The 16,441-nt window shown below is 40.2% G+C and overlaps 1 protein-coding gene across 6 annotated transcripts in view; it reads right to left on the reverse strand.

Moving 5' to 3' along the window:
• gdap1l1 (ganglioside induced differentiation associated protein 1-like 1) overlaps positions 1 to 16,441 on the reverse strand; it is a 126,854-nt gene that overhangs the window by 48,281 nt on the left and 62,132 nt on the right. For all 6 annotated transcript variants that reach the window (XM_073061746.1, XM_073061748.1, XM_073061744.1 and 3 more), the window contains one exon: positions 13,332 to 13,524. In XM_073061746.1, coding sequence (XP_072917847.1) covers positions 13,332 to 13,524 — 193 coding nt within the window. The remainder of the gene's footprint in view (positions 1 to 13,331; positions 13,525 to 16,441) is intronic.

The following is a 16,441-nucleotide window of genomic DNA, read 5'->3' on the forward strand; positions in this document are numbered from 1 at the left end:
GCCATTTTGCAGGTGACATGGTTTTCTGGAGATCGTACCTGGACCTCTTGTATTTTACTTGGTCACCAGACCTAAATGTTACTGGTCTGGCCCTCAGCAGTTTGCAGATCTCATGGTTCAAGCAGGGCTTCTAGTTGGGGAGGACTCTGAATGATTTTCTGGGGACACACTCAGTTACAACTGTTTTTATGAAGTCCATGTCAACCATGTCATCCAGATTCTCTGATGAGTCCTTGAACATGGCCCAGTCCACTGAATCGAAGCAATTCTGTAGCTACTCCTCTGTCTCCTGTAGCCCCCTCTTTGTTGTCCTTATCTCTGGAGCCTTACTCTTTAGCCTCTGCCTGTATGCAGTAGGAGAGGGCAGCCAAGTGATCAGATTTCCCAAAATGAAGACTAGGCATGGAATGGTAGGCATTCCTCATTGTAGTATAGCAGTGGTTGAGTGTGTTGGGATCTCTGCTACCACAGGTGATATGTTGATGATAATTGGGCAGAGATTTCCTCAAACAAGCCTGACTGAAGTCCCCAACAATGATTTGAAAAGCACTGAGGTAGGCTGTTTCTTGTTTGATGATGGTGGCACTCATTACCTCAACTGCCTGCTTAACATTGGCCATTGATAGAATATAAACCGCAGTCAAGATCTTGGAGGAGAACTCTCTTGGCAAGTAGGATGGTCAACACTTAATCTTTAGAGTTCCAGATCAGGAGAACAAGAGTACAAAAAGATCACTACATCCAAGCATCATAAAAAAGTTATCATGAAACATAAATCCCCACTTTTTTTCTTCTCTGAACCAGCAGTCCATTCTACCCTACGTATCAAGAAGCCTCTGGGTCTTACTGACATACCCATCATGTATGTGGTGAGCCATTTCTCCATGAAACACAGAATACAGCAATTCCTCAATTCCTTCCAATGCAGAAAACCTGCCGTTAGGGCAAGATTTAGGTCCTCAATCTGGTTCTCCAGCAATGGTAGATTTGCTAATAAGATACAGGGTAGAGGAAGTTTCATACCCCTTTGTTTTAGTCTGGTTTGCAGTCCTCCCATCGTCCCTCTCTTTTGGCCATGGCCATGTACGTTTGTCCACTTAAAGATGCTGTACCTACATGCTTGAGAATTAAGTCCGCTGAGTGCTTCAGAAGATCATAAAATCTCTAGTTTGTTAAGATGGTTTAAAAGTACACTGCTTAAAGGGAAATAATAGGCTGTAGGTTCCTATGAGATTAGCTCAGAAGAAATAAATTTAGAAGCTTTGTAAGCTGCCTGTAATGCAACACATGTTTCACCTATGTCATTATGCATCACCACACACATTACTACAGCCAAAAAAAACCAGCATTCCTCTGGGACCAAGGTGTGAAACACAGAACCAACAGTCACACACAGCATATAACGATGTTAGCAGTTCCTCATATTGTGGAGTGCAGTTGCAGGTAAAAGCAATACAGCTTCTGACCCACTGAATGAACACTGGAGAGCAGAACCAGTGGGAGGGGCCAGCTTGTAACCCAGCGCAGAATCCAGCAAAGCACAAGCAACTCTGGCGTCTCCTTCCTCGGCAGCCGTAACAGACAACCCTGAAGCATGAATGAGGCCACGTGGTCCCCCTACTGTTTTCGAACCATTGACTTGGACTCACAGTCTTCTACAATACCAATGTTTTCAATCACAACAAAAATGTCTCACACCATCCATGCACTGCTAATGATGCCCTCTTCTCTGGGTGGCCGGATCAGGCTGCAATATAGATAGATAGATAGATAGATAGATAGATAGATAGATAGATACTTTATTCATCCCCATGGGGAAATTCAACTTTTTTTCCAATGTCCCATACACTTGTTGTAGCAAAACTAATTACATACAATACTTAACTCAGTAAAAAATATGATATGCATCTAAATCACTATCTCAAAAAGCATTAATAATAGCTTTTAAAAAGTTCTTTAAGTCCTGGCGGTAGAATTGTAAAGCCTAATGGCATTGGGGAGTATTGACCTCTTCATCCTGTCTGAGGAGCATTGCATCGATAGTAACCTATCGCTGAAACTGCTTCTCTGTCTCTGGATGGTGCTATGTAGAGGATGTTCAGAGTTATCCATAATTGACCGTAGCCTACTCAGCGCCCTTCGCTCAGCTACCGATGTTAAACCCTCCAGTACTTTGCCCACGACAGAGCCCGCCTTCCTTACCAGCTTATTAAGACGTGAGGCGTCCCCGGCTCCATCACTATCCAATAAGTTGGTAGTGGGGTAAACCTGCAGTACTTGGTGTTCTTAATATCTAGCAGTGTCTTGCAATCATGGAAAAGATGTAAAGGATGAACAGTTGCACTTTGGTTGGGCCCAGAGAGGCCACTGTGTCCGAGTGTGCTGGCACCTTACCAGGACAAAGATGCGTTGCTCCTATGGTGACAACAGGGTTTCTCTGGTATAGACCAATAAGAAAATAAAAGGGAAAACAACAAACCACCAAAATGTGGATTCAAGAGATGGAGTTCACGGTCAAAGTCAGAGACAAAGACTGGGGATTTGGTATCAGTGAGCTAAGTCCAGGAACTGTGAGGCCAGGGATTATCATGTTTGAGTCTCAAAATTAAAGGAAGTCAGATGAATGAAGTCAGTTATAAAGGAGAGGAAGCGAGGAATTAGTAGTTATCATGAATTTCTGTTGTCTTATAACAAGTGAAAACAATTTATAATCCTTTCTTTTATTAAAAGCAATCCCTTTAATTTTCTCCATCAGGCTACCTTCAAACCCTTTCTCACTAAAAATAGGAAAATTCACCTTATGCTTTACTCTTAACAAAATTCTAGTCCTTATTAGTGTGAGACAAAATGGAGAACTTACAATTAGTCTCTTTCGTTCTTCCAATATCTAGAATTTTGATGCCAAAAAACATATTTTTCAGACAAGTTTAAAAAATCTTAACAAGTATCAACCACTGTAGATGAAATTATTCCCTGAAAGTTGTTCTCCTTTAAAAACTCACTTATTTGGATGCAATTTAGTGCTTCATTTAGAGTTTCCTTCTTTAACTACTGATTTTTATGTTTCTCAGATTTCAGACGTCAGTGAAAGAAATTCTTTCCTGATCTTCAGGAGGGTAAGTCAGCCCATGGTCTTGCCTTCCCAAGGAGAAATGGTGACAATTAAGTCCTCCAAGCATTGCAGTTTCAATGGTGGTTAAATGTCATTGTTTTAATATTCATTGTATATTTACATTTATGATATGAGATAATGTCAGATCACTCATCTCATTAGACCATGTTCTAAAATACATTGAAAGGTGGCACATTTAAATGTATTAGTAACAGATCTTCTAATATGATTAGGATGAACATTAGTAGCTTTGAAATTTGGAAGTGTTTTGTAAAATTGAATTGATATAGGATATGATACTGGGCTTAAGCATATTTATCTCTAGACAGCAGTTTGGTAGCAAACACATCGTTGCTGACTTGTATACCTGCATACTGAAATGGGGAAGGCAAGTTCAAGCTGGGCATTAGAGGTCAGCACCTTCAATCTCCTACCCTCCTCAGTGGTGGGTAAAATAGCAATGCACAAACACACTGAGTTGAAGAGTCTGGATGCAATTTATCACTGGACCCCAAATTTTATGCCAGATGTGGTTAAAAAGGTTTGAGCAATTAACTTACTTAATTGTATTTATCTTTTTTATAAAAATTCTATTAGTTTGAGTTTTTTGAGCAAGTGTATTGCTTACTTAAAAGAATTGAATTTTATCTCCTTAGTTATATCTACTCTTTTGAAATATCTGTTACAATTTAAATTGTTTTCAGCTTGTTAATTTGTCTGATCTCAAGAAGCGCAGTTCATCTGTATTGACATCACTTCCTGTACACAAGCGGTTTTTTATATCATTTCCTGTGCAGGTTAATTTGCATCTGATTTGAATCACTTGGTGGAAGACATCCACCTCCTTACTCTCATCATTTCCCTTGAAATAGCAACATCCGTGAGTCTTAAGTTTTGGTTAATATTGGTAAACATTGAGTAGATATATTTAGAAGAAAGTATTATTCCTTTGAAGCTGAGGTTGCTGCAGCAGAAGCAAAGTATATGACAGTTGACTTTAGACACTGGTGAGACAATGCCTTTACGACGGCCAATGCATCTTTCTAAAGAATATGTCCAACACATTTTGGCTAGAAAAAAAGACAGTGCTCCAGCTCTGCAAGCAGAAGCTGTCCACACCATGCTCCCAACATTCCTTTCACATGGTCCAGGTATTGGCAGTCAAGGTCCACAGCAGCAAAGACACACAACACCCTCCCCCCCCCCCCCCCCACGCCTTTCCACCAAAGCAACAATCTCAGTCAAGAGTTGTTGTTGATGCCCGTCCCATCTGCACAGATATGGACAGACTGTACACCCATCCATCCCAGGACACATATTCAGGAAACCAGTCTCCCCATTGTTCCCATTCAGGAGCCAGAGGTGCATTAGATTTGGCTCATCAAGACCTAGTCACAGCAGGACTGAAAGTATTTGACAATCAGGCAGACAGTTATCCAATCTGCCAGTTACCTGTCCTGGAAGTCAAGTTTTCACAATGATGTGGAAGGACTAAGTCTCAAAGCTAGCGAAGAGCTAGATCTTCTCTGTAAGTGTCTTATTGGGGAGCCGCTGCCACGTGCAAAAAGGATTAGATCAGTTCAAATTAATAATCCAGCTAATGGTTTGCAAATGCCATGGCTCTACAGAGGAACTGAAGAATCTCCCTTTGATCGACCTGTTTATTTTCCTATGCCCTCACACCAAGAACTACAGAAGCCACTGGAGGTTCCAGATCAGTTGTCAGAACTGCAAGCCACAAAAAAATGGAGGTTACTACTAGGACTGAGTTTCTTGGATACAACGAGAGGAATAAATAGTGAATACATAGGAATAAATACAGAGGATAAATACAGAGGAATAAATAGGAATACATAATGGAGAAACTACCAAACAATATACTAGAACAGTGAATAACTGAATAATATAAAATGAAGCATTGTACCAACAATCCACCATTTTCATTCTTGGGAGATTCATGTACCCCCATGTGGAAATGTGAAAAGAGTTCATTCAAAGAGAGGTCTTCAGCAAAAGCATGGAAAACCAGAGCCCCTTCAACAAAACTGAAGTAGAAGACTCTCTCATGAGCCCTGATGGACAATGCTCATCCATAAGAAACGTCACCCCTTGAGGAAAAGCAGAAAATCCAGGGAAAACTTGTTTACAGAATGAAGAGACTTTCTAAAAGAGCATTCAATGTGGTTGAAGTGATGTGCTTCAACAATACACCAATTAAAAGACTGTAAAGCTATCCTACACTGCACTGAGTGCAACAGCGACCAGCACTTCATTCAGCACCAGCACCTTGGTTATTACAGACTCCAGCAGACTCACAGCAGAGCATGGGGGGAGCCAGCTGAGCATCCATCAGATGTAGCTACTTCCTCATGCACAGAGGTATGTGGGAGAAAGGCTTCCAATCCAAATCCTGCTCTAAACTATGTCAAGGCAACATCTACCCAAAAGGAATGTCCCGGGCAAAAAAATAAAAGCATAAGCATATGGTATTAGATGATCAGATCAATACGATCTTGGCAAAATTAACATTCTTTGACATATTCCGTATTCAAAGTTCTGTTACTGAAAGAAGAGCCAGTGGGTTTGTTGCAGAGTCAATAGGAGGGGAGGACTGCTTACCCTTGCCAACCCTCATAGATTGCAACTGTGTTCCCAACAACAAGGATGAAATTCCACCTCCTGAAACTGCATGCGATCATTCACAATCTTAAGGACACAGTTGACAAGGTGCGCCCACTTGATTCTTCTGCTGAGATTCTCCTTTTCCTTGGCAGAGGCACCATTTGTGCACATAAGGTATGTGAGCAGCACAATGGTTGGCACAATGCACCTTATGCCTGAGTTTGGTCATAGTTGGTGAAGTCTGTCTCTATAGTGCTCATCAGGCCTCTGTCAGCACATTGAAGATTAATGTCATGGAGAATGGGTGCCCAAATCATTTCAGACTTAGAATCTATATGAAATAAGATGTTTTATTACACCCTCTCCAAAATCCCATTATGATAGTAACCTCCCTGTTTGCTGGAGAAATTGTAGAAATCAAAATGCAAAACATTATCATATTTTCTGGGATTGTCCCATTAACAAAGACTATTGGAGGGGGATACACAATGCCCTACAAGACATCTTTAAATGTGAAATACCCTTAGAAAGTAAAAGCATATATTTTGGATATATACCTCAAGAATGGTTGAAGAGATAAATATTTAATGAATATACTGCTGGTGGCTGGTAAATAGACTGTTACTAGGAAATGGATATCACAGGAGAGCCCAATCTTAAATGCGTGGATGGAAATTACAATAGACATTTACAAAATGGAGAAGATAATAGCATCTGTTAATCATAAGTTGGAACAATTTGATTCATACTGGGAAAAATGGTTTAACTACATAACACCTCATAGGCCTGATTTTATTCTCACAAATCAATGAATATGTTGTAAAAAAACAAGATAACTCCCTACTTGTACATAATTTTCTCCTTTTGCTTGTTCTTTCTTTCCTCTTTTTTCTCTAAGTGTATACCTCAGATAAATATTATGTGGAGATTTGTAGCATATATAACTATATGATATAGTTATGATATGATATGATATAATGTCTGTAGTGAGATGCTGAAGATGTTCTATAGGTCAGTTGTGGAGAGCGCCCTCTTCTTTGTGGTGGCGTGTTGGGGAGGAAGCATTAAGAAGAGGGACGCCTCACGTCTTAATAAGCTGGTAAGGAAGGCGGGCTCTGTCGTGGGCAAAGTACTGGAGAGTTTAACATCGGTAGCTGAGCGAAGGGCGCTGAGTAGGCTACGGTCAATTATGGATAACTCTGAACATCCTCTACATAGCACCATCCAGAGACAGAGAAGCAGTTTCAGCAACAGGTTACTATCGATGCAATGCTCCTCAGACAGGATGAAGAGGTCAATACTCCCCAATGCCATTAGGCTTTACAATTCTACCGCCAGGACTTAAGAACTTTTTAAAAGCTATTATTAATGCTTTTTGAGATAGTGATTTAGATGTATATCATATTTTTTACTGAGTTAAGTATTGTATGTAATTAGTTTTGCTACAACAAGTGTATGGGACATTGGAAAAAAGTTGAATTTCCCCATGGGGATGAATAAAGTATCTATCTATCTATCTATCTATCTATATATATGTACAATATCTGAAATACATCTTATGGAAATGTTTGTTTGATGAACTTCAATTAAAAATAAAATACAAAAAAAAGAATCTATATGAAAGTGAAGATTGTAGGCAAGCAAACCAAACTCCCTGACGTACTTACCTCTGCTCAACCAGATTCTGGCAAGCTGGTCTTCTTTCACTTATAAGCTAGACCTTCCATCAAAGGTGAAGTCTTCCTTCAAATCACAAACAAAGAGTTTAACAAAGATGAGTCAAACAGTTGGGCAGCTCCCCTTCCTTTCTGCTCTCCACCACAACTCCTACCAAACAATAGAGAGCAGGCCCTCAATTGACTCATGTCCCTCAGTTGCCTATTGAGAAGTAAACCAGAAATGAAAGATCACTGTGCAGATTTCATGGAGAGACTCTGCATTAGCAATCATGCTGAGCTAGAGCCTCTACCAGATCCCAACAGGGAAAACTTAGGTGCTTACCACCCCCAGAAAACAGCACGAATATGAAGTGTGCTGTTCAAATGCGTATCACAGAACAAAGTGCTCTTGCAAGGTTCAGACTGCTTTGGGTCCTCATACACTTCAGAACTGAGTCCGTTGCAGTGACAGAGGACAGTGAACAAATATTCCACAGCTTCATTGTTTGAGACTACATCTTGTGGTTTCATGACTGCCATCCGGACCATGAGATATGAATTTGGTAATTGCCCTCCCTAGATGTGGCAATCCATGGTCTTACGAGGACAGCTATTGAGGGAGAGAAGGTATGTGGAATGATGTATAGATGTACATAGAAAGGCAATTCTATGTTGATGATGGTCTTAAATCATGGTCTAGTGCAGAAAAGCAGTGAGTATGTTGAAAGCAGCAAAGTCTACCACAGTTACCACAGTCTAATCTCAGACTACATAAGACTGAATCCAACAGTGCTGAGGTCATGCAATGTTTCCAGTATGAATATCTGGCCAAATGTCTACAGAACCTTGACTTTGGACAGGTCCTCCTTCCTATGCAGCACAGTCCGAGCCTTGGATAGGACCTTGTTACTGCCACCCTTACTTTCCATGTCACTGATAGCAAAAGACCCTTTGCATGTCGTGGTGTGCTATTGATTATCAACAGCCTACTTGACCCTCCTGGGTTTGCTGCTCCTGTCAGCTTTCAGACACACTTCCTGTTAAGAGAGTTGACCTCAGAGACTTGTGGATGGGATGTCCCACTCTCTAAAAAGAAACACGAGCAGTGTAGCAGTGTTGTTCTTCCCTTCTGGATCTTTAATGTTTGAAGATTCTAAGAACTGGCACAGCGATTCCACTATCTGCAGTTCAAAAGAAAGAGGCCTGCATCTTCTGTAATGCGTCACTAAAGCTATTGCTGCTGTTGCATACCTGAAGGTCACAAACACTGCTGGATATAGTGGAGTTGGTTTCATCCTGGGCAAAGCAAGGTTTGCTCCCAAACCAAATCTTAGCATAAGAAGGCTTGAACTCAGTGCTGCTGTTCTAGCAGTTGAGATGGCATGATGATAACCAAAGAGATGGGCACAGAACTAAATGATACCAAGTTTTTTTTACCAACAGCAAGGTAGTGCTCTGTTATACATTTAATGAAACAAGGAGATTCTATGTTTATGTACATAATAGGATCCAGCATATCAGGCAATCAACCCAGAAACACCAACATAACTAATTTCCTACTGATTTCAACCTGTCTGATCATGCCATAAGAGGACTCCAAGCTAACTGGAGGATGGATAAAGAAGTTATGATTCACTTCAGAGCTAACTTACCAAATCGTCATTCTGGGTGAGAACCATGTAACCTCTCTGTTCATTAGACATGACCACGAGTAAGTATGTCATCAAGGCTGGTATTTTTAAATGAGAATAGTTAAAGACAGTGTAGTAAGACTGCTTTCAAAACCAGTCTCCGAAACTATCCTTCCTTTGCCAAAGAATTAATTAAATGATCATTTGACTTTTAGTTTTAGTAGTTCAGCTTGACATCCTCTGGATGCCAGATAGGGGAGTGCTCTGGCTTCTAGAGGTGCAGTTTATTTTGTATGAACATCACTTCCTGTATGTAAGCTATTTTTTAATATCATTTACAGTGCAGATTAATTTGGATTCAATTTAAAGCACACAGTGTAAAGACATCCATTTCCATCCTTTCTTTATTTGCCCTGTGAGCCTTAAGTTTCTGTTAATATTGCTAAACAATTAGTAGATATATTTTAAAGGAAGTATTATGTTTGTTGTTTATTATTATTGAGATATTGTTGCATCACATGTTTATTCTTGTTTACATGACATAGTTATGGAGTATTGTATATGTGTATTATCTTGGTTAACACCAGTTGCGAGAATAATTGGCAGTGTTAGTGTATTCCGGCATGCAACAATTCTGTATTGAATTTAATACGTATTTTACTTAACTTTCTGCAGTTTCACAAGTAAGATCTCATTAAATACCCTGAAGAAAGCTTCTGTCTTGGATGAGTTTTGAGAAGTTGTTTAACTCTGCAGTAGATTAATATCAAAAGTCATCACAGCAACATAAAAGCAGAATCCAGAATCCACGGCCTGAGTTCTAGTTGCTGTTTACTGTCTCATTAAGACTTTCTGGATTGCCATGGTATTCAAGCCTCCAGTTTAAGTTGTTTCACAGCATCAAGAAAGGGAGGGACCCGAGGTGTCTGGATGAACTGGTTTGGAGGATTGGAGGCAAACAAGAGAAAATCTGCAGATGCTGGAAATCCAAGCAACACACTCAAAATGCAGGAGGAACTCAGCAAGCCAGGCAGGAATATAGAAATAAGTACAGTCAACGTTTTGGCCGAGACCCTTCAGCAGGACTGGTGATAAAAAGATGAGGAGTGACCTACTCCTTATCTTTCTTTCTCCAGTCCTGCCGAAGGGTGTCAGCCCAAAATGTTGACTGTACTTGTTTTCCGTGGATACTGCCTGGTCTGCTGAGTTCCTCCTGCCTTTTGTGTGTGTTGCAGGATTGGAGGTAGGGGTTAGGGAATGTGAATAAGTGTTGTTGGTGGGCTGAATCAAATTCAGCTTTGGCTTTTAAACTAATCCACTGTTAAATCTACCCTTATAGATTTTTTGTCAATAAACTGTAGGAACAAATTCCCATGCTTTCGGTTTGATGGGACTCTTATTGGTTGCCGAGTAGAAATTGATACATTATAATTTATGATTTTAATATGATTGGTTGAAAGGGAGAATTTGGGACCCAAAGTAGTACTCTAATAGATGTGAAAGTTGAAGCAAATAATGAAGTTAGATCAAGCAAGTGTAATAGGCAGGGGCAGAACTGGGAGTGTGGAATGTTTGACAGGCTAAGCTATATTTACTGTAATCCAGACTCTGCTCTGCATTCACCTACATTGTCTCACAAGTCAAATAAATGAACTCAGAGCAATGGATTCATGCAGAGGATTGTGATATTATAGCTATTACTGAAATATGGTGGAGGGATGGGCAAGACTGGGAGCACCATTTTCCAAGGTATCAGTTCTTCCAGTTTGTCAGAGTTGAGGGTGAGAGAAGAAGACCATCATGGCAGAACTTAGAAAGGATATCCCAGGGGAACATTCAGTAAGGTCATGTGGGAAAACTTCAGAATAAGAAAGAGTTGATCACGTTGACAGGATTATAATAAAAGCCCTCCAATAGTCACCAGGAATTAGAGAAGCAAATTTCTAGGGAAATTACAGGTAAGTATGGGAATAATAGAGTTTTGATAGTAAGTGATTCTAACTTCCCAAATATTGACTGACACTGCCATAGTGCTAAAGGATTAGGGAGAGCAGAATTTGTTATGTTTGTCCAGGAAATTTTTCTGAAGCAATTATGTAAATGGCACAATTAGAGAAGGGACAACATTCGACCTCCTCTGAGGAAATAAGGCTGGACAAGCGGTATGTGTCAATAGGGGAGTACTTTGGGAACTGTGATCACAATTCCATTAGTTTTAGGTCAGTAATGAAAAAAACGACTGGTCCTCAAGTTGAAGTCTTAAATTGGGGAAAGAATAATTTTGATGGTATCAGACAGGAATTCGCAAGAGATGACTGAGAAAGATTACTTGCAGGCAAAGGTATGTCTGGCAAGTGTGAGGTTTTCTAAAGTGCAATAGGAAGAATTTAGGGCCAGAAAGATTTGCAAACATTTGTTGATGAGAGAGATTAAGGGTCTAGTCAGGAAAAAAGAGGCAGCTGGAATCAAGCAAGCCCTTAAGGAGTATAAGAAGTTAAGTAAAGAAGAGATTTACCTGGTAGATAAACTAGGTAACCCCTAATTTATTATTTAAGTATATTAAGAGCAAAAAATAGCCTGTTGAGTTCCTTCAGCATTTTGTGTGTGTTGCGTGAAAGTTCAGGCCCCTTTACGAATCTGTGTGGTAAACTATATGAAGAACCATAGAAATAGTTGAAGTCTTAAATGAATACTTCTCTGTATTTACTTTGGAAAAGGATATAGAAGCTAGTAGGTTTAAAGAAGAGCTGCCAGAGTAGTACATCAGCATTACAAAGGACGAGGTGTTGAAGGTATTCAAACGCATAAAGTTGGATAAATCCTTGGGTGTCACCCACCTACCTAGGTGTATCCTTTGATATTAAGGGAAACAAAGAATGGTTTGCTGGGGCCTTTTGAAAAGAATTTTGTATTTTTTTTAAGTCATAAGGGAGGCATCGGCCTGCAATATCCCCATATTTAGCCTTGACATAGTAGACAATCACCAGTGAGTTGTACATGAGTCAATGCATTTCTGCTATCAGTCAGTGCCTGTACCTTGCACCATGGAAGTGTTGATTTCAGACCTAGTCCACTACTCTACTCCAGACTGAGTCCAAGTGTGGAGGTCAGTCACATTGAGTAAAGGAGTTACTGTAGATACAATTTGTAAACACAAGAGATTCTGCAGATGCTGGATATACAGAGCAACACACACAAAATGATGGAGGAACTCAGCAGGTCAGGCAGCATAAGTATTCATTTTAGATAATATCAGATGGAGGCACACAAATTACTTGTACAGAATAATACACTCCTCCTCACCTCATTTCTGGAAACAAGCACTTTTGAAGGAAACACTTTATGTACATTTGATCAAGTTGATCACAATACTATTCTCTCTTCATATCATCCCTAATTTTTTTTCAGGGAAAATGGAATCAATGTTTATTAATAATTTGAGTTCAAAGATTCCTGTTGATTTTGTCAAATATGAATTAAAATGTAACTTACGATATCATTGGCCAATTATTCATACATGACTGACAATATTTATTAAAAACTACCAGCAAAAGGCGAACTCCCTAATTTCCTGCAAATGTATATATAACCATATAACAATTACAGGACGGAAACAGGCCATCTCGGCCCTTCTAGTCCGTGCCGAACGCTTGATCTCACCAAATCCCACTGACCCGCACTCAGCCCATAACCCTCCATTCCTTTCCTGTCCATATACCTATCCAATTTTGCTTTAAATGACAATACCGAACCTACCTCTACCACTTCTACTGTAAGCTCATTCCACACAGCTACCACTCTCTGAGTAAAGAAATTCCCCCTCATGTTATCCTTAAACTTTTGCCCCCTAAGTCTCAACTCATGTCCTCTTGTTTGAATCTCCCCTACTCTCAATGGAAAAAGCCTAGCCATGTCAACTCTATCTATCCCCCTCATAATTTTAAATACCTCTAAATATACAGTATAAGTGCTTTACAAATGCAGGAGGATGATTTCTTACATATATTAACCATGCGGCAGAGCAGGACGTTAGTTGACTGCTGTAATTTTGAAACCTCTGTGGTAGAATGTTCTGACAGGGAAAGCTAAGGATAGGCTCACCAACAAAGAACACTTGGCTGTCGGCTCTCCACTAGGCCATCAGCTAATGGTAAGGATATTTCAGACCAATGCTCATGAGGTTACTGTATCCCTTCTCTCTCCTTCTCCAAACTGTATTTATTACATTTATTATTAGTAACATAAAAATAATATTTTGTGTTCTACCTTTTAAATGCTCTTATGTAATGAGGAGTAATGAAAATTTACCTCCCACAAAGGTCTTCTCCAGATAATCAATAATTTGGTTGTAATCACTAATGATATTGTCCCCATGGATTACCACCGGCACTTCTTCACCTAAATTCAGCCGCATAAACCATGGTTCTTTATGTTCAGTTAATGGTAAACTGACGTCGCGTTCATCACACAGCACACCTTTCTCTGCAATCAGTAAACGAACCTGAAACAAAGAGATAGTTTTCAGATGGCTTGTTAATTACAGGAAACAAATGAAAATCAATACTGAACTAATGGTGACGAAAGGGAAGGAAATTTAGATTTGATAGCACGTATTTACTGAAGATTTTAGAGACTTTCCAAAAACCTCTCATTGTTTCTTCTAGTGGTTTCAGTGATTCTTCTTAACCACAGTGCCGCTATTGGTGCAGCTTCAGTTCCTGAGTCCTTTCCATGGCATTGGTTCGAATAAAAATGACTTGCATTAGAAATGCATTCTGATTTTGATTCATATTTCATGCTGTGATAAATAATATGTTGTGCAAATATTATACAGGGCTAATTTCTCCTAGAAACATCTTGGATAGGTTGAATACATTAATTTGCATGGCTAACATGTGTATCATTGGAAGGTCATTATTGGCACAGTGGGCTTTATTTTTGAGAAAAATAGTAAATTTGTGAACGTAAAGCCCAAGTAGGGATTAGCTGTTTCACTGCGCTTTGCAAATAATGAGATTGTTACTAAAATTAACCAGTGTATTAATGCAATCAGATTATTACTACATCCTCCCAATATATTTTGGCATAGTATAATCTACTTGATCATATATACCATGGCCATTCTGGCTCCTTGCTCCAGGTAGGGAAACATAGCAGTCAGGTTGTATCTTCAGCAATCCCATTAAAGATCAGGTATTCAGAAAACTATTCACGTGTAGATGCCTCGTGTCACATGACATCCAGTCCAGTAACAGAGTCAGACAAAACTCATTTCAAGTGGAAGACTGGAACAATCATATAATGTTTTCGCCAACATGACAACTCACATATTTTGTATGTGTGGACATGGTGGAGGATTACAAATACCTGGGGATACGAATGGACAATAAACTGGACTGGTCAAAGAACACAGAGGCTGTCTACAAGAAGGGTCAGAGCCGTCTCTATTTCCTGAGGAGACTGAGGTCCTTTAACATCTGCCGGACGATGCTGAGGATTTTCTACGAGGCTGTGGTGGCCAGTGCTATCATGTTTGCTGTTGTGTGCTGGGGCAGCAGGCTGAGGGTAGCAGGCACCAACAGAATCAACAAACTCATTCGTAAGGCCAGTGATGTTGTGGGGGTGGAACTGGACTCTCTGATGGTGGTGTCTGAAAAGAGGATGCTGTCCAATTTGTATGCCATCTCGGACAATGACTCCCATCCACTCCATAATGTACTGGTTAGGCACAGGAGTACATTCAGCCAGAGACTCATTCCACCGAGATGTAACACTGTGTCATAGGAAGTCATTCCTACCTGTGGCCATCAAACTTTACAACTCCTCCCTAGGAGTGTCAGACACCCTGAGCCAATAGGCTGGTCCTGGATTTATTTCCACTTGGCATGATTAACATTATTATTTAATTATTTATGGTTTTATATTGCTATATTTCTTTACTATTCTTGGTTGGTGCAACTGTAATGAAACCCAATTTCCCTTGGGATCAATAAAGTATGTCTGTCTGTCTTGTTGTTATTTGTTATTACCATTGGATTGATTGTGGATTCACTCCTGTGCCATGAAAAGCAAGTTCAAATTGGTTGAAATTCTCCATATGATCACGTCTTAGTGGAGCAGACAATATTTTTCTAAAGTTTGGGCATGCATTTCGTTTTTTCTACACATTATATCCTTTATAGGGGAGTTGTGATGATGAAAATAATAATAATCATAATAATCATAATCATAATAATAACGTAGGTCCTTGAAGTCTGAAATAGAGAAAAGCTCAAAATACTTGAGAGGTAAAGCAGCATCAGTGAAAAAAAGAAACTGTTAATGTTTTATCAGAACTGGGAACAAGGAAACAAGTTAATCTGAAGTTGCAGAAAGAGGGGAGGGAATGGATAGGATAAAGGGAATATCGCTGCTAGACTGAAGATGGAGTTTCCCTGGGGATAAGATCGAGATGGTCAATTGGTTGATAGTTTATTGAGGGAAATTGGTGAACAATGGGACATAAAGGCTATGGAATGGGAATAGTTGGAGATAATACTCTGATTCAGATTCAGTTTCAGTTTAATTTATCACATGTATATCAAAGATGGAGGCAAAGTGGAGTGAATTGGCACTAAACGGTGACTCCTTTGCTTGCATCTTCGGAAACAGCTCTATTTCCATCTTTAATATCTTTATTTTTCCCTTTCAGGGTTCTTTTGAAGACCCTGACCTGCAGTTACACACTGACTATGGTTCTTTGCGGGAATGGGACCCGCTCTCAGAGTTTCATAACCGGCCGTTGTTGTTCAGCACGCCAAGGGCTCGGCCTAAGCGTCCAGCTTGGCTTTGGAGGCCTAGGATCTCAGGGCTCTGGAGACGGGCAGATCGAAGGTCAGTGTCATGGCAGGAGACTCGTGTGTCAGAGTCAGAATATCTAAGGCTGTGTACCCAGATCTTTGGGCACAGAGCTCGGAAAAAAGTCGACGTAACGGACCTTTAACATCGTGAACCAGTGAGTTGTTGTTATGTCTCCCGACTCCCTGTGAAGATGGAGACACCTCATTCTCCCTTATTAGGGAGAGAGAGAGAGCCTGCTGTATGTCAAATACCAGGTGAAATGTGAAGTCTTTGGGGTTTTACTGCAAGTCTGTGTCTTTGCTGTTGCTTTGCTCACGCTTGCTCAGTGGTGGGTGCCGATGCTTTTTATGCTGGTGGGGGGAGGGGGGATTGTTGCTCACTGCCGCTTACGTGTGGGAGGGAGGGGAGCTGCGGGGGGGGGGGTCTTTGGGGTTCTGACATTTAACTGTCGTTCATTCTTTGAGTCACTCTTCTGTTTTCATGGATGGTTGCGAAGAAAAAGCATTCCAGGATGTATGTTGTATACATTCCTCTGACATTAAATTTACCTTTGAAACATAGAGTGAACAACTAGAGTT

Source organism: Hemitrygon akajei, chromosome 11 (genome assembly GCF_048418815.1).
Source record: "Hemitrygon akajei chromosome 11, sHemAka1.3, whole genome shotgun sequence".
In the NCBI taxonomy this organism is placed as follows: domain Eukaryota; kingdom Metazoa; phylum Chordata; class Chondrichthyes; order Myliobatiformes; family Dasyatidae; genus Hemitrygon; species Hemitrygon akajei.